Here is a 27,645-nt window from a genome sequence, read left to right on the forward strand (position 1 = left end):
TCAGACACCGGATGCTCTGATCTGGGGTAAAGAAATATCCGTGTGTCACACATTTGACTTAACTTTAATTTGTCCTTGATGAACCTTGTGTGAGTGTAGATGGTGATGGCCTTGTACTATCAACATTCCTGATCCATCTATAAATCAATGTAATAATAACATAACATTCATTTCAAACTTCAGTCATTCAAGCACAGATTAATGAAATCATTTAATTTATATTATAATTATTATAAGTGACAGTAAACAAATGTTTATTTAATGATTATTTAACTTCTAAGTTTTAAAAGTTCTTCTGTCTTGTGCTGTGAATAAACACCAGTCTTAGATAAGAATGAGCCTGGAAGGACCTTGAAGCAACAATCTCTTCTGTAGATTAGAGCTCCAGTTGGAGACTTATGTCTCCAAATGACCGATACTGAAGAGACGACATGTAGATTGAAAAACAGACCATTTCCAGAGGCTACAGATGTTAGCTGGTACATTATGATGTCACGATGTTATTGTGAGCCTGTGTGTGTGTGCGTGTGTGTGTGTGCGTGCGTGCGTGTGTGTGTGTGTGTGTGTGTGTGTGTGTGTGTGTATTTGTTAGTGGCTCCGCCTTCTCGGTCTTCCAGGCAACAGCATCTGTTGCATTTTTCCAACAGGAAGTGGGAGTGGAGTAAGACGCTGGTAGGGGGTGACTTGCTCTTTAAGTAAGGGGTATGTTGTGGATTTGAGCGGACAGCTAATCTGAATGCACCAAGGACAAAAGCGTGTTTCTATCTAAAAATATCTAAAATGTCCTACATTTAATAGTGTAAAGTTGGTAAATTGGAATGCTTTAACCCTTTGATGCATGAATTATGAAATCTTCAGCCATGATTTTTTTAACAATTTTTTTCATTCATCTTTAGGTGTGAATGAAACAAATTTCAACAAATATTTTTTGTAAAATTTTATAATTTACAAATAATTTATTACAGGTCCACCTTAGTGGACCACGTGCATTCTGAACATGAAATATGTTGGCTTGACTTGCTGAAGTCCAAATGGAGGGGCTCAAATACAATAAAGTCTTCAACAGCTGTGCTTAATAGCAAAAACAAATAAATAACAATTTTGAGTACCTGTCCACTGTAGTGACCATCATGCACCAAAGGGTTAAAAGCTTAATATATTACATTCACTTATGACCAATAAGCTGTGATACTCTATATAAATATAGAATATCAACCTGCTTGGTCGTTGGATGTTTAATCAGAAGATTCTAGCATTCTTTGTTTATTCAGGGATTGTAGAACACTTAGTCTTGATTCAAGGAAAGAGTCAGGTTTATAAAACGTAAGATTTTATTTTCTAACAGGTAAAAACATGATAAGTTAACTGTTACTGTGATGGATGGACCTAGGTGGATGGAATGTGATATATGGTGACTATATGTTAATGTGAGGTTATCAGAACCTTCGTATCTAGAAGACTTGAGTTCTGGGTGTCAAAAGAATTGGTATGCATTAAAGTATGAAGTTGGTTCTTATCAAAAAGGCATCAGACGCAATCTGTCATGTCCACGTACCCCAAGTGAAGATTTTGTTTTGGATCCAAGATGTCGAGGGGTCGGGTGACCCCAAGGTACCGAAGTCCATAGGAAAAACCGCAGTACGACCAGATCAGTCCAGAGTTGTCTCCAGATCACGACAGGTTGGAACTAGTTTGCGTCTAGAAGGACTCTTAAGGAGTCAGAACAGTATCAGCTTTGTTCTGCAGGATTTGTTTGCTGTGTTAGCAGTAGGCAGCTTTTAGCAGGGTTTTGGCAGCTTGCCAAAAATGCTCAGGGTTAAAGAGTTTTCACTCCGGATGGCCATTCCGTAGCATCTAGAACTGAATGGTGAATGATGGAAAGCTGGAATGTGACTGCTGAATCACCTTGGTGATTCTGTTGTAATATTCTCATGTTATGATTTAATAACAAATTAGAATCTGCCAAGTAAGATGAGTTCTACCAAGAACCTCAGAAAACACGCCATCTCGAGATACCAGATGCTCTGATCTGGGGTAAAGAAATATCTATGTGTCACGAGTTTAACTTCTATCTATCTATCTATCTACAGGTCCTTCTCAAAAAATTTGCATATTGTGATAAAGTTCATAATTGTCTGTAATGTACTGATAAACATTAGACTGTGGGCGACGGTGGCACAGGAGTTAAGTGCTTGCCCCGTAATCGGAAAGTTGCAGGTTCGAGCCCCGCTCAGTCTGTCGCTGTCGTTGTGTCCTTGGGCAAGACACTTAACCCACGTTGCCTGCTGGTGGTGATCAGAGGGACCGGTGGCGCCAGGTCTCGGCAGCCTCGCCTCTGTCAGTGCGCCCCAGGGCAGCTGTGGCTACATCGTAACTCCTCACCATCAGTGTGTGAATGGGTGAATGACTGATTGTGTTGTAAAGTGCCTTGGGGGGGTTCCAGGACTCTAGAAGGTGCTACAGGTGCTGGCCAGTAAATTAGAATATCATCAAAAGGTTGAAAATATTTCAGTAATTCCATTCAAAACGTGAAACTTGTACATTATATTCATGCAATGCACACAGACCAATGTATTTCCGATGTTTATTACGTTTAATTTTGATATTTATAGGTGACAACCAATGAAAACATCAAATCTGGTATCTCAGACAATTAGAATATTCTAAAGGCCAATGAAAAAATGTTTGTTTCTCTAATGTTGGCCAACTGAAAAGAATGAACATGAAAAGAATGTGCATGTTAGCACTCAATACTTAGTCGGGGCTCCTTTTGCCTCAATAACTGCAGTAATGCGGCGTGGCATGGACTCGATCAGTCTGTGGCACTGCTCAGGTGTTATGAGAGCCCAGGTTGCTCTGATAGTCGTCTTCAGCTCCTCTGCATTGTTGGGTCTAGCGTATTGCATCCTCCGCTTCACAATACCCCATACCCAGGCGAGTTTGCTGGCCAATCAAGGACAGGGATACCATGGTCCTTGAACCAGGTGCTGGTGGTTTTGGCACTGTGTGCAGGTGCCAAGTCCTGTTGAAAGGTGAAGTCTGCATCCCCATAAAGTTGGTCAGCAGCAGGAAGCATGAAGTGCTCTAAAACTTCCTGGTAGACGGCTGCATTGACCCTGGACCTCAGGAAACAGAGTGGGCCAACACCGGCAGATGACATGGCACCCCACACCATCACTGACGGTGGAAACTTTACACTGGACCTCATGCAACGTGGATTCTGTGCTTCTCCGCTCTTCCTCCAGACTCTGGGTCCTTGATTTCCAAAGGAAATGCAGAACTTGCTTTCATCAGAAAACATAACTTTGGACCACTCAGCATCAGTCCAGTCCTTTTTGTCCTTGGCCCAGGCGAGACGCTTCTTGCGCTGTTTCTTGTTCAAGAGTGGCTTGACACACGGAATGCGACACCTGAATCCCATGTCTTTCATGAGTCTCCTCGTGGTGGTTCTTGAAGCGCTGACTCCAGCTGCAGTCCACTCTTTGTGGATCTCCCCCACATTTTTGAATGGGTTTGTCGTCACAATTCTCTGCAGGGTGCGGTTATCCCTAGAGCTTGTACACTTTTTTCTACCACATTTTTTCCGTCCCTTCGCCTGTCTGTTAATGTGCTTGGACACAGAGCTCTGCGAACAGCCAGCTTCTTTAGCAATCACCTTTTGTGTCTTGCCCTCCTTGTGCAAGGTGTCAATGATTGTCTTTTGGACAGCTGTTAAGTCAGAAGTCTTCCCCATGATTGTGGTGCCTTCAAAACAAGACTGAGGGACCTTTTAAAGGCCTTTGCAGGTGTTTTGAGTAAATCAGCTGATTAGAGTGGCAGCAGGTGTCTTCTATATTCAGCCTTTTCAGAATATTCTAATTTTTTGAGATACCAAATTTGGAGTTTTCATTAGTTGTCACTTATGAATATCAAATTTAAATGTAATGAACATTGGAAATACATTGGTCTGTGTGCATTGCATGAATATAATGTACAAGTTTCACGTTTTGAATGGAATTACTGAAATATTTTCAACCTTTTGATGATATTCTAATTTACTGGCCAGCACCTGTATATCAAATGCAGGCCATTTACCATATACCATTTCATATATATTAGATTCATTACACACGACTGAAGTAGTTCAAGCCTTTAATTTTTTCTAATATTGATTATTTTGGCTAGTAGCGGTTTTAGGCACGGGCAGACAGGGCAGTTGCCCGGGGCGGCATTTTTTCATGACACAAAAGGGGCGCACAAGCGCGGAGTAAAAAAAAAAAAAAAAGAAATCTGCGCAGCACCGAGGTTTTCTATTATCTGTCATATGACAGTGTCTGGATTGGAAACAGCAAGTTGGCGCCCCGTGCAGCTGCAGGCGCTCCTGCTGACTGAGAACGTTCCCGTGCACCGTGTGTCTATGAAGAACAGGATGGGGAGGGGTGCGGCGGGGGAATTCACCTCTGCGTCTTTCCCAAATGAAATGAGTGTGCAGGGGCTGAATCAACTGTATTAACATGGCTAAAGTCAATCACATCTTAACGTTCTTCCATTTTTCATTCATAATATCATAAACACAGGCCTATCATTCTTTCAGGTTTCTCTGAATTGTGTGAAATGGCCGAATAAAAAAAGGAAAAACAAAACGATTTTGTGGTCACCCCCCTCCCCCCCCCCCTCCATCAAGGTCAAATTGTTTAGTCCTGACTAAAGGAAACTTACTGAGTCAGGAGCCAAACAGAAGAGATGAACATAAAAAGGCTAAAACCACCAGGTGCCCCATTCAGGGGGGAAAAAAAAGAAAAAAGAGGAGAAAGATAAAGGTATGTAGCTCTCATGATGCATGTTTTCAATTTTTTGAACCAGTTAACTGGGATTTTAACGGTTAAATGCGGTCAACTAATTGCTAACAGAGCTAATAGGGCTGAAATATCGAAACGAATATTCAAATGGTTTGAAAAAAGTCCTTGAATCGTTTTTTACTGATTCAAACTAGGATTTGTTAAATACTCACTGCAGTCTGTGGCCTGCCTGAACAACAACAAACACATGTTGATCATGTTCACATAATAATAAATAAAACAACTCTACAAGCAGAAGAAAACACCCCAGTCACCACTAACTATCCTGTTTGTTTATTGCAGATGGCTGCACTGATTATTTTTTACATGATTTGTTCTGTAAAAGTTGGCATTTTTGGTAGTCTACAGTTTTTTATGTCAGTTTAAATTACAATTTCAGAGGCAATTCTAAAATATTATGGATCATGAGATCTATTGGAGATCTACCCCAACTTTTGGACTGCTCTGCCAGTCACTGTGGCTCAAGCTGAGAGGAGCTTTTCAAACTTGATCAAGTCATACCTGAGGTCAACTATGTTTCAGGGGCAGCTCACTAACCTGGCTCTGATTAGTATCAATCACTCAGTAGGGGAGCAGATTTCATATGATGACATTATTGATGACGTTGCATCAAGGTTAGGTTTTAATTTTAGTTTGTGTTTTCTATTCTAAGTGCAATGCTGTAGTGATTATCTTTAGTTTGTTATGTGTGAAATATTTTTGCTATTTAGAATATTTATTATCTATTATGTTCATATATTCTTAATATTTAGTTATTGTTTGTTTTTGTATATTTGATTCTATATATTTTGATACAGTATATAATGTATAGTGCTTTACATTCTGACAACTTCATAGTAATTAATGTAAATATGTGCAACTTAGAAAAATGAATGTTCAATAGTCGTTCTAATAAAACATGCCTGTTTGTAGAAAACATGCGTGTGTTCGTGCAGGTGGGGTGGTGTGTGTGTGTGTGTGTGTGTGGGGGGGGGGGGGGGGGGGCGCTCAAAGGGGGCCTCGCCCGGGGAGTAATTCGATGTCGAACCGCCACTGATTTTGGCGTACAGCTCATGAAAACCCAAAATTCCTATCTCAAAAAATTTGCATATTTCATCCGACCAATAAAAGAAAAGTGTTTTTAATACAAAAAAAGTCAACCTTCAAATAATGATGTTCAGTTATACACTCAGTACTTGGTCGGGAATCCTTTTGCAGAAATGACTGCTTCAGTGCAGCGTGGCATGGAGGCAATCAGCCTGTGGCACTGCTGAGGTGTTATGGAGGCCCAGGATGCTTCGATAGCGGCCTTAAGGTCATCCAGAGTTTTAGGTCTTGCGTCTCTCAACTTTCTCTTCACAATATCCCACAGATTCTCTACGGGGTTCAGGTCAGGAGAGTTGGCAGGCCAACTGAGCACAGTAATACCATGGTCAGTAAACCATTTACCAGTGGTTTTGGCACTGTGAGCAGGTGCCAAGTCGTGCTGAAAAATGAAATATTCATCTCCATAAAGCTTTTCAGCAGATGGAAGCATGAAGTGCTCCAAAATCTCCTGATAGCTAGCTGCATCGACCCTGCCCTTGATAAAACACAGTGGACCAACACCAGCAGCTGACATGGCAACCCAGACCATCACTGACTGTGGGTACTTGACACTGGACTTCAGGCATTTTGGCAGTTCCTTCTGCCCAGTCATCCTCCAGACTCTGGCACCTTGATTTCTGAATGACATGCAAAATTTGCTTTCATCCGAAAAAAGTACTTTGGACCACTGAGTAACAGTCCAGTGCTGCTTCTCTGTAGCCCAGGTCAGGCGCTTCTGCCGCTGTGTCTGGTTCAAAAGTGACTTGACCTGGAGAATGTGGCACCTGTAGCCCATTTCCTGCACACGCCTGTACACGGTGGCTCTGGATGTTTCTACTCCAGACTCAGTCCACTGCTTCCGCAGGTCTCCCAAGGTCTGGAATCGGTCCTTCTCCACAATCTTCCTCAGGGTCCGGTCACCTCTTCTCGTTATGCAGCGTTTTCCGCCACACTTTCTCCTTCCCACTGAGGTGCCTTCATACAGCACTCTGGGAACAGCCTATTCGTTCAGAAATTTCATTCTGTGTCTTACCCTCTTGCTTGAGGGTGTCAATGATGGCCTTCTGGACAGTAGTCAGGTCTGTATTCTTACCCATGATTGCGGTTTTGAGTAATGAACCAGGCTGGGAGTTTTTAAAAGCCTCAGGAATCTTTTGCAGGTGTTTAGAGTTAATTAGTTGATTCAGATGATTAGATTAATAGCTCATTTTTCATGATATGCTAATTTTTTGAGATAGGAATTTTGTGTTTTCATGAGCTGTATGCAAAAATCATCAATATTAGAAACAATAAAAGGCTTGAACTACTTCAGTTGTGTGTAATGAATCTAATATATATGAAAGTCTAATGTTTATCAGTACATTACAGAAAATAGTGAACTTCATCACAATATGCTAATTTTTGAGAAGGACCTCTATCTATCTATCTATCTATCTATCTATCTATCTATCTATCTATCTATCTATCATCTATCTATCTATCGTAGTGTGATTGCAGGCCAAAACCAAACATAAGTTGCACGTTTTTTCAGAAAGCTACATACAGGGAGTGCAGAATTATTAGGCAAGTTGTATTTTTGAGGAATAATTTTATTATTGAATAACAACCATGTTCTCAGTGTACCCAAACAACTCATTAATATCAAAGCTGAATGTTTTTGGAAGTAGTTTTTTTTGTTTGTTTTTAGTTTTAGCTATTTTAGGGGGATATCTGTGTGTGCAGTAGGGGTTGTATGAACTAGTCGACTAGTCGACTTCACTGCTCTGTAGTGACTTTTTATGCCTTTCAGCGACTAGTCGCTGTCACGTGATAACGACAAAATGGAGTCTGCGGAAAACACAGCAGGTGACAAGCCGGGTGGGTCATTGCAGCAAACTAGCAGAAATGTTTCAGTTGTGTGGAAATACTTCACTAAAGATGAATCTTCTAATTCTGTAACATGTAAAATCTGCAAGTCCGTTCTAAAATATAACAAAAATACAAGTGCTATGCACATGCATTTGAAAAGGAATCCGCTAATGCTAGCTGAGGAGGGACAACCCAAGTCGCATGTTCAGCAGTCAATCAGCGCTTTCACCAAACGTCCAGCTGTAACAGAAAGACGACGGCAGCAAATCACCAATTTGTTGGTGAATTTTACCGTCAAAGACATCAGACCATTAGCTGCAGTCCATGGAGACGGCTTCAGAGACCTACTGAATTTTTTCGAACGAGGTTACAACGTCCCATCCTACAACACACTGTGGAACGCCATTGCACACCAGTATGATAACCTGCGTGAAAATATTGGTGAAGAAATGAAAGGCCAGAGTGTTTCGCTAACAACTGATCTGTGGACATCTTCCACCATGGAGCCGTATATTACGGTAACTGCTCACTACGTTACCGATTCATGGCAGCTGAAGGCCCGGGTGCTCTGTATCGCCATGATGCCAGAGAGGCACACGGCTGTAAACATTGCTGATCGGCTGTCTAAAATAATCAGTGAATGGGGAATACAGGTGTTTTGCACAGTCCACGATAATGCCAGTAACATGAATCTAGCCATGGAGCTATGCGAGATGTTTCCACATGATCTGGGCTGCACCGGACACACACTGCAGCTGGCAATTAAAGCTGGATTAGTTTTACCTGAGGTGGTGAAAGCTGTCGACGCAGCAAGAAGAGTTGTCAGCCACTTTCGCCACTCTTCACTTGCATCTTGCGCTCTGAAACAGCGTCAGGAACAGCTTGGCGTAAAATCCAACAAACTCCAGACTGACTGTCCTGTTCGGTGGAATTCTACTTTTGTCATGCTCCAGCGGCTGTTCGAGCAGAGGATCGCGGTCCAGTCCGTACTTGCAGATGAAGCGGTCACAAAGTCAAGCGTCCAGAAGTCACTTGCCATGAGAGCCTCCCAGTGGGAGCTTGTGGAACAGCTGATTCCTGTGCTGCAACCTCTGGCAAAGGCTACTGAAATAATGTGTGGCGAGTTACACGTTGGGCTCTCTTTCATTTATCCTGTGATTTTCAACATGATCAGCAGCACTCTGTGTGTTGAAGAGTCTGACCTGGCAGCTGTACGCACTTTCAAAAACACGGTCCGACAACAGCTGGAAACGCGCTTCAAACTGAGGTCTGAGGATCTGACCGAATCTATCCCGATAGTTGCCTGCATGTTAGACCCTCGCTTCAAACATCTTCAGTTCATCCCGCAGAATAAAAGAGAGGAAGCCCAGAGACACCTGGACGTCCTGCTACAAAACGGAGAGCCGCCTGCAGCAACAGGTAGGTCCACTGAACTATAATACGCTCATATTATTCAGATGCATGCAGCATAGGTAATTTTAAACTTATCATTTTAGGTGAAGCTCAAGCCGAGGACACAACTGATGTCCAAATTGAGCCGATGACTGGGAAAAAAGCCAGACTCAAGGAAGACTTTGTGCAACTTTTTGGACCGCATTATCAAAGTGACAGGAGATCAATTCACTGCTCCACTGCAGCTGAAGAAATCCGGGATTATTTTTCAACACCACACATTCCCACCATGGACAATCCGCTCCAGTGGTGGTCCCGCAACCAGGCTAGATTTCCCCGTTTGGCAAAGCTAAGCAAAAGCTATTTGGCTGTTCCAGCTACCAGTACCCCGAGCGAGAAGATTTTTTCACTTGCCGGGAATACGATCACCCGACAGCGGGCGAGCCTTCATCCTGATCATGTGGATGCACTAATTTTCTTTCACGCAAACCAGGTTCAAAAACAAATGACCAAGCAGACTGTCGGCAGCGAGTAAACATACGTTTTTTGTGGACTTTTTTTAGGAGTTTTAATTTTGCGCACTTAATTTGACATGTTACACAAGAGTTACATGATTATTGTTACTGATTAGCAGCAATAAGCCTGCTTGTTCTCTTTTATGCTCTGCATTCAAGAATGTTTTTGAAGCTGATTGTTGTCAGCATTTGCAATAAGGGTTGACAATAAAGCCTAAGTGTTCTAAAGCTGTCCTGTCTACTGCGTTTATGCTACACATTCTCACACCCAAGCATCAAAAATGACGCAGTGTGACCAAGCGTTTGTCTCCAAAAGGAGGGAGCTCCTGCGCTCTTCGGTCACCAACCGCCGCTTCCGGTGTATGACGTCATCAATGACTAGTCGAAGTCGACTCGACTTTCATTACTTGACTGTCGACTTAAAAAAAAATAAAGTCGTGCAGGCCCTAGTGTGCAGGTGACTATTACTGTGCATAATTATTAGGCAACTTAACAAAAAACAAATATATATCCATTTCAATTATTTATTTTTACCAGTGAAAACCAATATAACATCTTCACATTCCCAAATATACATTTCTGACATTCAAAAACAATACTTAAACAAATCAGCGACCAATATAGCCACCTTTCATTGCAAGGACACTCAAAAGCCTGCCATCCATGGATTCTGTCAGTGTTTTGATCTGTTCACCATCAACATTGCGTGCAGCAGCAACCACAGCCTCCCAGACACTGTTCAGAGAGGTGTACTGTTTTCCCTCCTTGTAAATCTCACATTTGATGATGGACCACAGGTTCTCAATGGGGTTCAGATCAGGTGAACAAGGAGGCCATGTCATTAGTTTTTCTTCTATTATACCCTTTCTTGCCAGCCATGCTGTGGAATACTTGGACGTGTGTGAGCATTGTCCTGCATGAAAATCATGTTTTTCTTGAAGGATGCAGACTTCTTCCTGTACCACTGCTTGAAGAAGGTGTCTTCCAGAAACTGGCAGTAGGACTGGGAGTTGAGCTTGACTCCATCCTCAACCCGAAAAGGCCCCACAAGCTCATCTTTGATGATACCAGCCCAAACCAGTACTCCACCTCCACCTTGCTGGCGTCTGAGTCGGACTGGAGCTCTCTCCCCTTTACCAATCCAGCCACGGGCCCATCCATCTGGCCCATCAAGACTCACTCTCATTTCATCAGTCCATAAAACCTTAGAAAATCAGTCTTGAGATAATTCTTGGCCCAGTCTTGACATTTCAGCTTGTGTGGCTTGTTCAGTGGTGGCCGTCTTTCAGCCTTTCTTACCTTGGCCATGTCTCTGAGTATTGCACACCTTGTGCTTTTGGGCACTCCAGTGATGTTGCAGCTCTGAAATATGGCCAAACTGGTGGCAAGTGGCATCTTGGCAGCTGCACGCTTGACTTTTCTCAGTTCATGGGCAGTTATTTTGCGCCTTGGTTTGTCCACACGCTTCTTGCGACCCTGTTGACTATTTTGAACGAAACGCTTGATTGTTCGATGATCACGCTTCAGAAGCTTTGCAATTTTAAGACTGCTGCATCCCTCTGCAAGATATCTCACTATTTTTGACTTTTCTGAGCCTGTCAAGTCCTTCTTTTGACCCATTTTGCCAAAGGAAAGGAAGTTGCCTAATAATTATGCACAGCTGATATAGGGTGTTGATGTCATTAGACCACACCCCTTCTCATTACAGAGATGCACATCACCTAATATGCTTAATTGGTAGTAGGCTTTCGAGCCTATACAGCTTGGAGTAAGACAACATGCATGAAGAGGATGATGTGGACAAAATACTCATTTGCCTAATAATTCTGCACTCTCCCTGTAAAATGTTATAGATTGCCTGAGAGTTTTCATTTTATTCAGCCTCATTTACTTTTTCATTTAAAAAGTCCAATTTACTATTCAGCACTGCATCTGCTTTATTTGTCCTCATTCCTGGATGGGATTGTATTTATGAGGTATGTCGCATCAACTAAAAATGCAGCACATCTCTGAATTGTAAATATCCCAGGAAATTATTTCCTTCATTTCCAGAAAACAAACAAAAAAAACTGTCTTTGTTGGATCCACTTAGTGCTCACAGTGTTGATTTAATTTGGCATTCATAATTTGCACATTTGCAACATTTGCTCACTGCCTGCCAGCAACAAAACAAGCATGCACTAAGTTATAGAAATGACTCCATGAGCCCTGCACAATGAGCTGCTGAACCCATCTGCAAGACACTATGGTATTTTCAGAGTTTGCATGCACTGACTGCTTAATTTTCAGACTTAATTATCTGAATGTTGTCCTGTTTTCTGCTGACCCCTAAGAGCTGTCTGAGTTACAGCAAAAGGCAAAGCCCTGCTTGCTATTCAGCTGTCTATGCCTCTTTTTGTCCCCAAAGATGGTGAAACTGAATACAAACTGAATGTTAAACCACCTTTACTTTGGAAATCAGAAGTGTTATTTGAAAAGAAATGTGAGTTAAACGTGTCACATAGTGGTCAAGATGAGTCAGAACACACAGAAGATAGAATCTGAGCTTCTGATCATTTTTAGAGGCATTCAAGTGTTAAGAAAAATGTTTACGCACCTAATCGGGAACATGGGTGAGAGCCTTGAGAGTTATGTGCCGCACACTTATTATGAATAGGGTAAAAGTGGCTGAATGCAGGGTCTAAATAAAATTTATGGGCTCAGGTCCAAAAGTGGCAGCCTCTTGCAGGTAGTTTAACTTTTATGAAATTCTTAATGTGCACTTTCAGTGATAATTGAGGTTTGTATGAGTCCCCTATAGTTGATCAACTGTTAGAGCACATGTATTGGTACACAGGAAATGTGTTCTGTGTACGTGTCAGATGGGGAAAACTATTCTCGGGTGCGGTGCGAGACGGTTGGTAGCCAAAGGCAGGAACTTTGGTGGTCTGATGCTCGGCTACAGAAGCTGATTCTTGGCATGTGGAATGTCACCTCTCTAGTGGGGAGAGAGCCTGAGTTGGTGTGTGAGGTTGAGATGTTTTGACTAAATATATTCAGACTGGCCTTGATGCATGGCTCTGGCTTAAGAAGCAGTTTCCGTGAGAGGGATTGGACTGGCCCCAACTCAATAGGCACCTGATGGGTACCAGCGGTCCAAGCGAATGTGGCCTGGGTGGTCACAGAGGCAAAAGCCCAGGTGTGGGAGGAGTCCTCTGGACCCAGCCGCGGACATTCGCCTCCTCTTGGGCCGGGACATCATCCAAGCTCACAAGGTGCACAGTCAGGTAAATGGTCCAAACAGTGCACCTTATGCCCAATGCCTCGATCTGGGATGGGTGGTTGTAGGTGATGTCTGTCTCTCAGGTGCCCACAAACCCACAGTAAACTCTTTCAAGACAGACATTCTGAATAACGGGCACCCTATTTACCTTAGCCTCTGTGGAAGCAAAATCTATATAAAAGAGAGATATACAGAAAGCTGTCCTAAATTCGAGAAGACACAAGCAGAACTAGGAAGACACATTTTCCAGCAAACAGTAGATGATGACAAAATGGCTCTTTCAGTAGAAGATGCATTGTTCCTGAAAATTATGCACAGAGACTTCACTAAAGATGAGGCGAACAACTGGGTAGCTCCACTCCCATTCTGCTCCCCCGGACAGCGTTTACCCAACAATAGGGACCAAGCCCTCAGTCGCTTAATGTCGCTCCGCAAAACACTGAAAAAGAAACCTGAAATGAAAGACCAGTACATTGAGTTTTTAGACATTACTTTCAGCAAGGTCCACGCTGAACCAGCTCCAGCTCTAACTCCAGAACAAGAATGCTGGTACCTCCCTAGTTTTGGCATTTACCACCCTCAAAAGCCAGGAAAAATTAGGGTGGTTTTTGATTCAAGTGCGCAATCCAACAATGTTTCTCTCAATTATGTGCTACTAAAAGGGCCAGACCTCAATAATACTCTCGTGGGAGTGTTGATGCATTTCAAGTCCGACCCATACGCAGTCATGGCTGATGTGGAGCAAATGTTTTACAATTTTGTGGTCAGAGAAGACCATTGCAACTACCTTCGCTTCTTGTGGTTCAAAAACCATGATCTGGATGGAGAGGTACAGGAATTCAGGATGAGAGTCCACGTGTTCGGGAACTGCCCCTCCCCATCAGTAGCCATTTATGGACTGAAACGAACAGCGATGGAGGGAGAAAAAGAACACGGTAATGATGTAAGAGAGTTCATTGAACGCCACTTTTATGTGGATGATGAACTAAAATCATTTCCTTCCGCTGATGAGGCCATCAACATTCTCTGTGGGGCTCAGAAGATGCTGGCTCAGTGTAACATACACCTGCATAAAATTTCATCCAACTGTCCTACCATCACAAATGCTTTTCCAAGTGAGGACCTTGCGGCTGACATGCAGGGCCTTGACCTTGGACAGACACCCATGCAGCGAAGCTTGGGCTTAGGCTGGGACCTGTCTACAGACTTGTTCAGGTTCCAGATAACCATCAATGAGAAGCCCTTCACTAAGCGTGGAGTATTGTCAGTCGTTAATAGTGTGTATGACCCACTTGGCTCTGCTGTCCCTGTCACTGTAGAGGGCAGGATCATACTCAGAGACATTTCCACTGACATTTGTGAATGGGACACTGAACTCCCTAAAGACAAATTACAGCAGTGGCAACAGTGAAAACACTCCCTCAAACATCTACAACAACTTGAGATTCCCAGAATGTTCACCTCAATACCACTCTCTGCAACAGTAACCAAGGAAATCCATTTTTTCTGCAATGCTTCTACCAAGGCAGTGGCTGCTGTTGCCTACCTTAAACTCACAGACAGAGATGGTCATAATGAAGTGGGCTTCCTTCTTGGCAAGGCACGGCTTGCTCCAAAACCAGATATCACCTTACCCAGACTTGAGCTCTGTGCCGCGGTCCTGGCTGTCGAGGTGGCAGAGTTAGTCGTGGACGAGCTGGACATCGCAGTGGATCAGGTGAGCTTCTATTCAGACTCCAAAGTAGTCCTTGGTTACATCTTCAACACAACAAGGCGTTTTTATGTCTATGTGCACAACAGAGTGGAACGCATCAGGCAATCTACACAAGCTCGCCAGTGGCATTATGTGCCCACTCACTTAAATCCTGCTGATCATGCCACGTGCGCATTACCTGCGAAGCAGCTTTCTACCTCCACATGGCTCAGTGGACCCGCATTCCATGCCAAGTCCGAAACAGGTCAATCTCAGGCAGAGTAATTTGATCTTGTAGACCCAGAGACTGACAACGAACTGCGTCATGAGGTAACTTCTTGTGTTACCACTCTTGCAAAAGATGTTCTCAGTAGTGCCAGATTCGAAAGGTTTTCAATTTGAAATGCACTACTGAAAGCTATATCTAAACTCCGACACATTGTTCAGTCCTTTAAGCAGAACATAGAAGGCTCCTGTCAAGGCTGGCACAGCTGTAGTGAGCATTTAACTGAAAATCAGCTTGATCAAGCTAAGATCATTATCATTCGCACCGTCCAGAGAGAAGCCTATGCAGGTGACATAAGACAGCTTGAGAAGAGTATGCCCCTCCAAAGGTCAAGCCCACTTAGCAAACTAAACCCATTTCTTTACACAAATGGAATACTCAGAGTGGGTGGGAGACTAAGACGAGCACAGTTGACGTCGGATGAAACAAATCCTATCCTCGTCCCATCTAAACACCACCTGTCCCAGCTCATTATAAGACACTTCCATGTGAAAGTATGCCATCAGGGCAGACATTTTACCGAAGGGGCAGTTATAGCTGCAGGCTTTTGGATTGTGGGAGGGAAAAAAGCAATAAGCAAAATGATATTCAGCTTTGTGACCTGTCAAAAACCAAGAGGAAGCCAGCAGGAACAGATTATGGCTGAGCTACCAGAGGATAGGCTGTCCACTGACCCTCCCTTCACACATGTAGGGCTTGATGTGTTCGGGCCCTGGCCTGTCACTGTCAGAAAAACGCGTGGTGGGCAAGCAGATGCAAAGCGATAGGAAGTCATATTTATGTGCATGAGCACACGGGCCATTCATATTGAAGTTATAGAATCAATGGACACGTCGTCATTCATCAATGCCCTGCGTCGTTTTTTTGCTATCAGAGGTGCAGTCAAACTTCTTAGGTCCGATTGTGGGACAAATTTTGTGAGTGCCTGCAAAGAGCTGCATATAGACAAACAGGGCTGCTACAACAGCAAACTAAATAGCTTTCTGGAGGACTCTGGCTGCAAGGGGCTTTTCAACCCCCCACATGCGTTGCACATGGCTAGCTCCTGGGAGCGCATGATTAGGGTCACGCGCAAAATCCTTGATGCAATGCTCCTGGAACACAGGAATGCAAAACTTACCCACGAAATACTGGTGACCTTAATGGCTGAAGTCACTGCAATAGTGAATGCTCGTCCGTTAACAGCAGTGTCTGCAGATCCAGATAACCCAGTCATCCTGACCCCTGCCATGCTGCTCACGCAAAAGGTTACGACCCCACCAATCCCACCAGGTCAGTTTGGAAACAGTGATCTGTTCAAAGCTCAATGGAGGCCCGTTCAATACCTCGCTAATGCTTTCTGGAGACAATGGAAAAAAGAACACATCTCGGGACTTCAGGACCGCCGCAAATGGAAAACAGTGAAGCCTAACCTACAAACAGGAGATGTTGTTCTTTTAAAAGAGACACTCGAACATAGGAACAACTGGCCACTTGGACTCATCACCAAAATCTTTCCCAGTGAGGATGGGCTTGTAAGGAAAATAGAGGTGAAGATTTTCTGCAAGGGCGAACACAGGTGTTACATAAGGCCTATTAGTGAGGTTGTGCTATTGGTGTCTAAGGATTGTACTTAAAAGCAGAAACTTTGTGTCACTGTATTTTACTTGCTTTGTTTTGTGCCAGTTGAGAATGACATTCCACGGATGTCAGGCGGGGACTGCCCCCTCTGTTGTCGCTTTATTGAGTTTCTTTGGCTGGGGCATTTCTCAGTTTTCCCACCAGTGGGCAGTATTACCCCTTGAGGTTTGTTGCTTTTTCTTTGGTTGTTTGGTGTGCGCTACACTGTCCCCTTTGGGGATGTGTTGTAAGCAGCAGGAAAAGTTCACTCAGGCAGTGTGAGAGAATGCGTGGAGCAGAAAACAACCCGCGCAACTTTGAGCCCAGTTTACGTCGTCGGGGAGTTTGTTGAACCATAATCTGTAAGTAATCAACGTGTAGCTTTGTTTTCTGTAAAATTTGTTACTTTCATGTTACTTAAAAGCTTATTTGAATGTATAAGGATGGTGAATGAAAGCATAAGGAAAGCTATGTTGCTAACCTGTTTTTGGTTACAAAATATGTAAATACTGATGCTTACATGTTATTTTACTGTATGTTCACAGTCTTACAAATTAAAAGAGGAAAAAACGGTCTTCAGAAAAAGACAAAAAGACAAAGCGATGTGTCCTGTCGTTCCTGGAACCATGTCCTTTTATGTTAAGCTCGCTGCATAGGGTGAATAGCCATACATTCACCTGAGGGCAGTAGAACAGAGCCAGTCATAAATGTCTGTCTTTATTGTTAAATAAAAACGAGGAGAAAGAGGGATTTTAGTAGCTATAACAGCTGTGTACACTTTAAGCTTTGTGCATGTAATTATACCAGATATGCGGTCGATGGCTACAGTCCACTCTATTCTTTGTTGCAGATAAACAAGATTTTGTTTGTTTGTTTATTAGGTGATTCTAGCCTGTTAAAATGGGCTAGAGAATGTTGGTTACATTTTATTTAAAGTGAGTGTCAAAACTCTTTGTAATGTAATAATAATTACATTTGAGAAATCAGTTTAATTTAAACAATGCTGAAAATGTGCTTGTTTGTTAAATCATTTTAGGTTCACTTTTAAAGTATCTGGGAGAACCTGCAGCTGAATCGTCTGTCCAGCATCAGCAAAGCACCTCAGCTTCTCTGCTTTCCTCAGGTGAGTCTGCTGTGTCAGTAAATACTTGTAATGATTAAAATAGTTTTACTTGTGTGAGAACGACATCATGTTATGTCATGAAATATCCAGTAAATTTATTTTCTCTTTTGTTCTCAACATGTTTATGGGACTAGAGCATGCTGCTCCTCTGGCAAGCCCCCTAGCCTCCCTGCCACTAACTGCTGCACCTGGTTGTTCAGGTGAGTGCATTCTGCTCATATTGACAGCAACATTTATTCCACTGTTGTCTTTTTCTGATTAATGTGAAGATCATGTAACATATTTTTTCATAAATATCCTGTCCTTTTTTATTCATAGAAAGAATGATGTATTCCAAAAAATATATCAGGCTACAATTTGTGCTGCATTCACACCTCTTCAGCACTCCTTTAAAGGAGTCTCAGTCGTTATTCACATGACATCCATCTGTATATGATAATATCCAAACCTGTGTATTGCTCTGTGTATAAGCTCAACGCTACCGGTGACCGTAGCTTTAGCATATCTTCGATCAACAATCAATGGTCTGGCAATAATCAGTATTAACTATGAGGTTGGGGGTCAGATTTCATATGATGATGTCATTGATGACTGCAGCAAGAAAGTCCAGAAGGATTTCACTGTAAAATATGACTGTGATTTACAAAATAAAACAAAGTAGAAATCTTCCAATCAGGGTTAATTTGCAAATTGCATCTTTTTAATTTGTTAATTATTATTTTTGTTATTTATTTATTTATTTACATATGATAACATTCTTTGTGATAATAATTTGCACAAAATATTGTAGCTTTCTGATAGTTGTTGATTATATTTTGAGATTCTTGAGCGTATACATTTATCCTGGCAGCTGCTGTGTTTGTAATGAAGATGGTGCACTACTTTACTGTTAAAAAATGAGAAAAAATATATTTTGTTCTTGGTGTTCAGTTTTCTTCGTTTCTTAGTTTATCTTTTTTTTTCCCCTAGACTTTCAGTTCCTGTGATCTTCATGTTTTTTTCTCTGTTATTTTATTTCCTTGCCCCTCCAGTTATTTTTAGTCATTTTAGCGTCCTCTTGTTTAATAGAAGTGTCTTTAAATTAGCTTTGAAGAAATGTACACATTTTGATTTATTACTTAAATGAATGTACAGCTTTATGGACATGAAAGATGTGAGGTGTGTGTATTTTGTTAGTGTGGTTTCATAAGTAATTGACCAGCACTTTTATAGTGTCTTTCTCAGTCCGAGGACACAGCGCTATGCTGTAGTGGCGGCAGCATTTTTTTTCAAGTGGTACTCGCTGCAGAACCACAAAGGCGGAGCTGCATCAGAAGGTGGAGCTGCATCAGAGTCAGCCCCGCCCAATCATGTAAACTTAAGGTGGAGCTGCTATTTCACTCGTCCCATGGCCTGTTTCACCTTCTGTTTTCATGATGAAACATGATCCCTCAATTTACTCTTGACTTTTTTTTATATAAATGAGGGAAAGGATCAGTTGGAAAAGAAGCATGATTCATTTGTTTCATATTTCATGACTTTATTTTTAATCTATTTCTGTTTAAGATCATTGTGATTTTATGACTTTGTTTTATTTAGTTTTGATCTATGTGAAGCACTTTGTGATTTTGTCTGTGATGAGTGCTATAAAAAGGTCCTTCAGGGTTAACTTCGATCATAAAAAGAAAGATCCCGGACGAGCCCCCATTAATGTTACGACTGGTATTGGTGAAGGACGTCGTAACATAAAAAGGCGCGGGGTCAGGATTTTAAAAGCAAACGATTTTATAACGAATAAATGGCCAAACTCGTGTAAGGTTACTAGGTCAGTTAAATACAAGATCTAAAGGTGACCTCCTAAAGAGGGGAAAAAACAAGGACTTGAGAGAACACGCAAGCTGGAGCTCAGCTCCACTAATATAATAAACCAATAAGTCAGAGTAGACTCACAAATTCAGCTATTCCCCTTTTTGGGCTAAAGTAGAAAGAAAACCGATTAAGTCCAAACCAACTAAGGGCGAGCACAGGGCTGTTAAGGTAATGGAAACAAAACAGTAATAATTACTAAATCAAAGCGCTTTTGAGCAAACACACCAAAAGCAATACTTATGCTCCACTGAACACACACAGCTAACAGGTTAACTTAACCTCTACAAATGCTCCACTGAGCAAGCACAGGAAGTTGGTTCAAACTAACCAATTTCCTACCTCTATTGAGCGCAATCTCCAAAAGTTCCACAGAACTCAGAGCAAAACAAACTCAATGAAATTACACTAGGTTCAAAGCTAGGTGTATCTGGATTTCATTCACTCTCAAGATATTCCCCACTCTTTCTGCTCCCTGGTTCTTCTGGCTGCACCTTTTTAAAAGCTCAGAAGCTGATTAGGGATTGAGCGCAGCTGGAAGGTGGGATGGAGGAGCAGGAGCATAGGAGGGGCTGCTCCTCTCTGCAGGGAAGTGGAGCAGGAACAGGAGCATGTAGAAACTGGTGATCATAACATCATGAGATTTGGATCATGACTGAAAGAATTTCTCCAGGAAGATTTTGGGATCCCCATGTCTGGCATGTCTGTGAATGTCTGGTTTTAAAGCACTTTGGAGTCCATGGAATAGACCAAGTGCTATACCAATGCAGTCTGATCACCATTTTCACCATATAAACTAGTTTTTATAAATTGTTGTTCGAATTTGCATTATGCACTACTACTTAAATGTAGGATTTCACCTCTTCACAACCACAGAGGCATATGTAAACTAATCAAAGCCTGTAGTGAGTAGGCATGATGCAGTAATTCCCAGCTACATAATAAAAACAGCCTATTTTCATACACAAAGCCAAGCTCGGGCTTTTAGTGCTAATCTGGTACCAAGTAGTGCAATTACACTTCTGTGTATAATGTCGTTTCTTTCCTAGTCACCTACTTTTGAAAACGTTAGGGCAGAAAACACCCGCTACTTCGATGCCCTTTCGGTAACTTTCAACAAAGAAAATAGTCTGGAGGGCTCGTGACTAATCGAGATGGAGCTGATAGATCAGCATATTTCTGGAAGCTTCACTCTGTGCTAACCAGAACCTTTGACACCACTGAGGAGTCTCCACCAAGCAGATGGATTCTGGAGCTTGTTAATTAGCATTGCATACTAATGAGAGGATCTGTCCATGATGTTGGCTGGAACCACAAAAGAGAGAAAATTACGAGAGGGAGTGATGAACAGAGAGAGGCAAGCCAGAGAGTGGTGATTACTGGTAATCTGGAAACGCTTCACTCAGGTGCTTTACTCAAACCCAGCTGAGCATCATGTGCACGTCATGGAAATATATAAAATAAATGAGCAAACAGAAATAGTTTTACCACAGAACATTAGTGGCATGACAAATAAAAAAATAACAGCATGGAAGTGCTGAGAATGCATCTAAATGTCAAGTTACTGTACCGTATCTGTAATGGCTGAGAGGCATGAGCACATGGGCGTCGCAACCGTGGGGGATGTGGGGGATTCAACACTTTTTTTCTGTGATTTATTGAAAGGATTCAACACTTTTCTTATTGAGATCGTTCAACACCCACACTTTTCCAGCCGTTTTGCTCACCTCCACACCAGTCTGGTTTCTCGCACTCACTCTGTTTGCCTCATCTCCTTCTTCCCCTCCCTCTCCTGTTTCTCCTTAAACCCGACATCGGCTGTCGGGTTTCAAGGAGAAACAGGAGAGGGACGGAAGAGCTCGACTGATTTCATGATTTTACATCTTGACTTTAGCTGTACAAACTTTGAGTTTGATAAAGTGAAGAACAAAAATGTGCAGAAGTTTATAACAGGCACGGCACCAGGTTTTCATCTTTGGGTGGGCCACAGTAATTTTGGATGGACCGTAATAAGCAGTGACTTAAGTGAAGCAGGCAGGTCGCGCTAGAAAATTTTGTTTAAAAAGACGTCATAAATTTTTTCCCCCGTCATTTTTATTTCTAAAATATGAAGTAAAAACTCTCAATTTAATTTTCATTCATTTTTCAATTATAGGCACCAGAATGCATTACCTGCAATTCTAATATTTACCTCTCAACGTAGGACTCTCTCATAAGGGTATATGCTCACCAGTAGTTTTTACGGTTGTTCATGGGGCAAAATCTCCGACATTTTTGGAAAAAAAAAATCCATCTTCCAGTAAAAGCACAGCATCTAGCCCACCTCTCCAAATGAGTAAAATGTGCATCATAGCTGCTAGGCGTGCTGTGCGCACCATCAGCTACGTCAGCCCAGACAAGAGCAGAGCAAATAGAGAAAGAATAGAGGATAATTCTGTCTGAATGTGGATGGAGATTACATGTTACAGCAACCTGATCATCATTTAAATACGTAAACCATCACCTGGCTTCTAGTCCACGCTATCAGCATTATTGTAATTGGTGTGTGTGTGTGTGTGTTTTCCACTTCAAACACTGGTCTAACCAACCAAACCAGCGTGTCCAGTAACATATTAATATTGCAATTAAACAATTTCACTTCATGTAGGCTAGGAACAGTCCTCCTGCCGTGGCCCGACCGGTTCTGCTCCACATAAACTGTGTGTGTGATCAAATGTCTCTAGAGGTACTTTCTGAGCTGAAGAGACTATTCTGCCTCAGACTGGATGCGTCATGCGTCTCCACATTAAAGACGGGAACAAGCGCTATTCAGCCAAAGTTTCATAATCAGAGAACATTTTTCCAAGTGACACATCTCACAGAGAGACGGGGTTTCCAGACCGCTTCAGTGGGAGGAAATCTTACCGCATGCGCCGTGGTTCTGCACTGCGCTGCGAACCCCTCTACAGATCTTCAGCTCACCGTCCACCGTGTGCGCTCCGATCCGCACTGAGCACAGTGTCCAGTATAAAGCTCTGATGTTCTGATGGGAATCATTTCTTGATTGATTTAGTTCCATCCGCGATGTGCGTAACAATTAAAATGTCAGCTCATCTATGAGCGCATCAGTGTGCGTCGGGGTAATTCTTTCAAAACAACAACATCCTTGAGTTTATCCGTCAAAATAAACAGTCAAATGGAAATATCTGTAACCTGCCATTTAACTGTTTTGCCTTCTTGTGAAGATTTTTGCAAAGAGAAACAATTAAACTTGATTAACCCCAGAGCCACGCGCACTGCGCTGTACTTCGTGACTGTAAATGAGGGAAATACGATTTAATCGGATCCTTTTCTTTTCAACATGGTTTAATGTGAAGTTTCATTCAGTACAAACTTGTTTCTGTTTTATGCCATTTTCATATGTTTTATGCTGATGAGTTGCTAATTAGACATAATTAGTATTGTTAACCATCGTTGTTTTGGGAAATGTTCTGAAGCCAATTTTTGGAGTTAGTAAGTCATTTTACGTTCTTAAATGTTTGTTTATTTTTTCTTCTCTATGAGAATGTATTTGTTATTAAACTGAATATTTGTGATAATTTGTACAGTTCCCATGGCATGGTTGATGGCACGAATGTGTTAATGAATGCCATTTAACGAAGAACGCCTCGTGTCCGTGACTCAACTTGGAGGGAGTTACACTGACCAAACAGGAGTAAAAACAAAGAATAAACCAAACAATTATGGAACTAACTCAAAAGCTTGTGTAAACTAAAATCAGTGGGTACTGGAAGGAACACATTGCTTAAACATAAAACCAAAAAGCTAATGGACCAGTGTGGCGCAAAAACTAAATACACGAGATGACGAGCGTGGCTAAAGGGGAAATGGGACATGAGACGCCATAGGACTACTGTGGTCTGACAGCAGGAAAAGGGAAGACGGGCTGTGGTGACACACAGGCAACAAGAAACAGACACAGAGGGGACAAGACAAGACATGACACAATAAACATGGCTGTCAAGACCTGAGGTGAGTGGCCGTCATCTGATGACCTTTGAGCTTGAATGCAGATGAGCAGTGCTGAGCAGGGGCAGCAGTTTCTAATCAGCAAGGACGGCCTATTTACGGAGCTGGCAGATGACACCAAGACGCCGGATGATTACTCACTTTGGGTACTACCAAAGGGAGAGTCTAAAGCCAGTTTCACACTGGAAGCATCAGTGGCGCGAAACGGCAGAAGAACGGTTTACTCGCTGTGCCCTTCGTGTCAGGTCACGGTTTGTTTATGCAATCCGCCATTAAACCAAAAAGAAGAAAATCACGTTTGATATCGCTGTTTGATGTCATATTTGATGTTGTTCCTCTTCACGGCCAGGATTAAAGCCAAGAAAAACACACTGCTGCAGCTCTGGAGCAATGCTGGGAGTGAATAAGCCATTAGGCCACATGTAAGCTTCATATATGTGAAATTGCATTGCTGCAGTACCTTTATTTTGAAAATTACCGGGGATTATACACTGAAACATTGTGTGATTTCCTGTCTAGCCCTTTGTTAACTGCGGAAATTGGCGTGTGCCAGAAGCTGCATGCAGCAAAAATAGAACCCGATTCTATCTTTTGTGGCGCAGCGCGACGCAGCACAGTGCAGTGTGCTTCTTCTGGGATGCACCTGGAAATTGCCGTGTTGTTGCTCGTTTGAAACAGATTTACCAAGCACCACCAAAACCACGCCTCCGTCTGATCTGGCAGATTCTGATTGGATCAGTAAAGCAATGTGTCGTCTCTAAACGCTACATGAGATCAGTCCTATTGGAAACATTTAAAGTCATATTACTCATTATATTCTATAGGATTATCATAAAGTAATTAATATTTTGATTTCACAGATTGGTCACATCTTATTATTGACTAACACTTTGTTTGATTAGCTTTATTAAAATAGAGTTCTGTGATTTATTGAAAGGAGAGAGTCCTTTCTTCATTCTTTGGTTCATATTGCTCAGCCCTACTATTCAGTACATTGGAAGCTGTGCTCTCTTTATCCACAATACCCAAAAGTGATATTTTTACTCTTTTCTTGAGGTTACCGGTATAAACACAGGCTGCTCCATGTTACAGGGACAGAAAATGATACCACTGACCTTTAGATTTTTTTCACGCATCATCTCTTTAGCTCAGACACAGTTTTGTGTTTCACATCCTGAGAGAGCAATAATGAAGGATGATGATGATGAGCCACTACTGAAATGCCACTGGGCAATCAGGTGTAGTCACACTTATGAGTATTATAACTACACAAGTTGTTTTGATCACATCTCCAGTTGTGAATTGCTGAGAAACTGCCTGTGGAGGAGAGTCACAAGGAGTTCATGTCCCACCCTAGACAGAATCATAGGCCATGTCACCCAATCCTGGTCCTGGAGGGCCAGTATCCTGCATGTTTTGGTTTGAACTCTATTTCAACACACCTGATTTCAATCAGCAGCTAATTAACAGGCTTCTGCAGAGCTTGATGAGCTACTGCACTGGAGTTTCAACCACTGCATCAAGTCTGTTGGAGCAGAAAAACCAAAAAACCTGCTGGATACCGGCCCTCCGGGACCAGGACTCAGTACCATCTCCAACCAGCTTTTCTTGGCAAATTAGTCATTTTGTAACGGCTATAGACAAATGATTCAGTCCAAGTGTCACACAGTGGGACATGTTTGTATTTGTACATGATTCGTTGTATTTTCTTTTCCTTGCATGGTTTTGTGATTAGCATTGGTTTTGCATGTGTTGTTTGAGGCATTCTTTTTTTCCCTCTGTGGAGCTCCCCAGAGACATTGGGACAATCGCTGAACTGAGCAGGGGGGTGACCACAATTAGCCCTGCAGGTGTGAGACTCCCACAGGTGTAGCTGGTTAATGTGAGTGCTCTGAAAGAGCTGAGGAGGGAGAGCCAGAGACAATGGATCCATTGGTTTATCTTGAAAATGAAATTAGAAAAGCACAATCTAATAAAGAAAGTTTAGTAGTTGTATTTTTTTATCTTGAAAAAGCATATGATATGGTTTGGAAAGAGGGATTATTAATAAAACTAAACAGATTAGGACTTAATGGTAGAATGTATGAGTGGATAAAGAATTTATTTAATAGATATATTCAAGTGAAGGTGGGGAATACAATGTCAAATAGGTATCTAGTCAAGAATGGGACACCTCAAGGAAGTATAATTAGCCCAGCAATTTTTTATATAATAATAAATGATACTTTGGAAAATATAGGTTATGACTTTGGAAAAGCATTTTTTGCAGATGATGGAGCCATATGGAAAAGGAGAAGAAACATTCAACATTTACAGAAGAAGTTGCAAGAAGCAATATGGAAGGTGGAAATTTGGTCCAAACGGGAGTGACGAGCACTGCTTATCATGGCTGCATGCACTGATGTGTGGAGAGTCCCCAACCCTACCTCCCCACCTAGTGGACACTTACGTTGTGTGATGTCTGAAGTCTGTTGCATTTCTGTTTGAGGTGTTTTTTTGCATAGCAAAGCTGCCCTCCCTATGGAGGGTAACTCTGAAGTGCCTTTTTTTCCTCCACCTGACTCAATCCTCATGTAACCCTCTGATCTCTATTAAGGTAGCGCGACTCGGGTTGTGAATGACCACAGTCACCAATTCTTGTCATGCATCTATGCCTATGTATGTACGTCTGATCTCAGAATTGTGTGCACTGAAACTCTAATTTCCCTCTGGGATTAATAAAGTATCTTTGAATTGAATTGAATTGACAGACTAAAAGTATGATTTTTACAAAAAAGATGAATGTGGTGGTTAATCTTAAATGGTATGGAGAAAATTTAGAACAAGTAAAGAGTTTTAACTATTTGGGAGTTATTTTTGATACTAGATTAACTTGGAAGGAGAATATCAGTAACATTGAAGAAAGATGTAGAAAAGTAATTAATATAATGAGATGTTTAAAAGGAACTGACTGGGGTTATAGTGCACAGGCATTGAAGCAGATTTACATATCCATGATTAGGTCAGTGATAGATTATGGTAGTATTATGTATGGTTCATCTTCTAAGACTTTATTAAAAAGGATAGAGAGTATACAAAATCAGGCTTTAAGAATATGTAGTGGAGCAATAAAATCAACACCAGTAGCATCTTTACAAGTGGAAATGGGAGAAATGCCGATATGTTTGAGATTTAAGCAGATTTTGTTAAATTATTGGACTAGCCTACAGGGATGTACAGAGGAACAACATTTGGTGAAGAAAGATGTGTTTTTATGTTGGGAAAATGGAAATGAAAAGTATGAGAGTGTGATTGAGAAAGCAAATAGATTAGCTGAAATATTTAAATTGAATGATATAACTTTTGTAAAGAAATGTTTATATTCAGTTACTCCAAAGTGGATTTTTCCTCATTTTAATATTGATTTTCATATTAAGATTAAAATGGAGCAGAACAAAGGTAAAGGAAATTGGGACAATATTGTTGATAGATTGGATAGTATTCATAAAACATTTATTCCAATATTTACAGATGGCTCAAAAGACTCAGGAAATGAGGGCACAGGTTTCTCTTTTTGTATTCCAGTTTTGGAAAAGTGTATAAAATTCAGAACGTCTAATAGTTTATCAGTTTTCACGGTGTTAGCAATCTCATTTAGCTTACGCTGGATTGAACAGAATATAATTAAAAAGTGTATTATATGTACAGATTCTCTTTCAGCCCTAATGTCAATTAAGCCATTGTAAACTGATAGCAGACCAGATATTCCTTTAGAAGTATTTAATGTTTATTTAGACTGAATAGATTAGAAACAGAAATTAGATTTATGTGGGTTCCAGCACACAGAGGGGTTGAGGGAAATGAAATGGCAAATTTTTATGCAAAACAAGCAACAAAATTTAACACATGGGAAGAAATTCCATATTGTCAAAGAAGTGAAGGTGATGATCAGGAAACAGATGATGAATGAATGGCAGGGAATGTGGGTGAGGGAAGAAAAGGGAAGGCATTTATTTAATATTCAGGTAAATGTGGGTGTGATGAAAATTATGGAACTTAATAATAGGGAAAAAATAACGTCAAGGTTAAGGATGGGACACACAGGTATGAATAGCACTTGAGTAGCATTTGATAGGGAAACATCCTACAGGTTTATATGAATGTGGAAAAGATAGGGAAACTGTAGAGCATG

At 41.6% G+C, this 27,645-nt stretch overlaps 1 protein-coding gene and 1 long non-coding RNA gene across 2 annotated transcripts; both read left to right on the forward strand.

Moving 5' to 3' along the window:
* The first annotated feature begins 7,723 nt into the window (after window positions 1–7,723).
* Window positions 7,724–9,678, forward strand: LOC129166505 (E3 SUMO-protein ligase ZBED1-like). The gene is made up of 2 exons (XM_054748931.1): window positions 7,724–9,170; window positions 9,248–9,678. The coding sequence occupies exons 1-2, from the start codon at window positions 7,724–7,726 to the stop codon at window positions 9,676–9,678; spliced, it is 1,878 nt and encodes a 625-aa protein (XP_054604906.1).
* Window positions 9,679–16,719: 7,041 nt separating this feature from the next.
* On the forward strand, window positions 16,720–17,955 carry LOC129166525 (uncharacterized). The gene is made up of 3 exons (XR_011516965.1): window positions 16,720–16,860; window positions 17,535–17,621; window positions 17,756–17,955. It is a non-coding gene; the product is annotated as an uncharacterized lncRNA (long non-coding RNA).
* The last annotated feature ends 9,690 nt before the right edge of the window (window positions 17,956–27,645 follow it).

This window comes from Nothobranchius furzeri, chromosome 16, assembly GCF_043380555.1.
Source record: "Nothobranchius furzeri strain GRZ-AD chromosome 16, NfurGRZ-RIMD1, whole genome shotgun sequence".
In the NCBI taxonomy this organism is placed as follows: domain Eukaryota; kingdom Metazoa; phylum Chordata; class Actinopteri; order Cyprinodontiformes; family Nothobranchiidae; genus Nothobranchius; species Nothobranchius furzeri.

Coding starts and splice junctions, on each gene's coding strand:
- LOC129166505 (XM_054748931.1), top strand. CDS start 7,724: ATGGAGTCTGCGGAAAACACAGCAGGTGACAAGCCGGGTGGGTCATTG. Junction 9,171..9,247: donor AGAGCCGCCTGCAGCAACAG/GTAGGTCCACTG, acceptor TTATCATTTTAG/GTGAAGCTCAAGCCGAGGAC.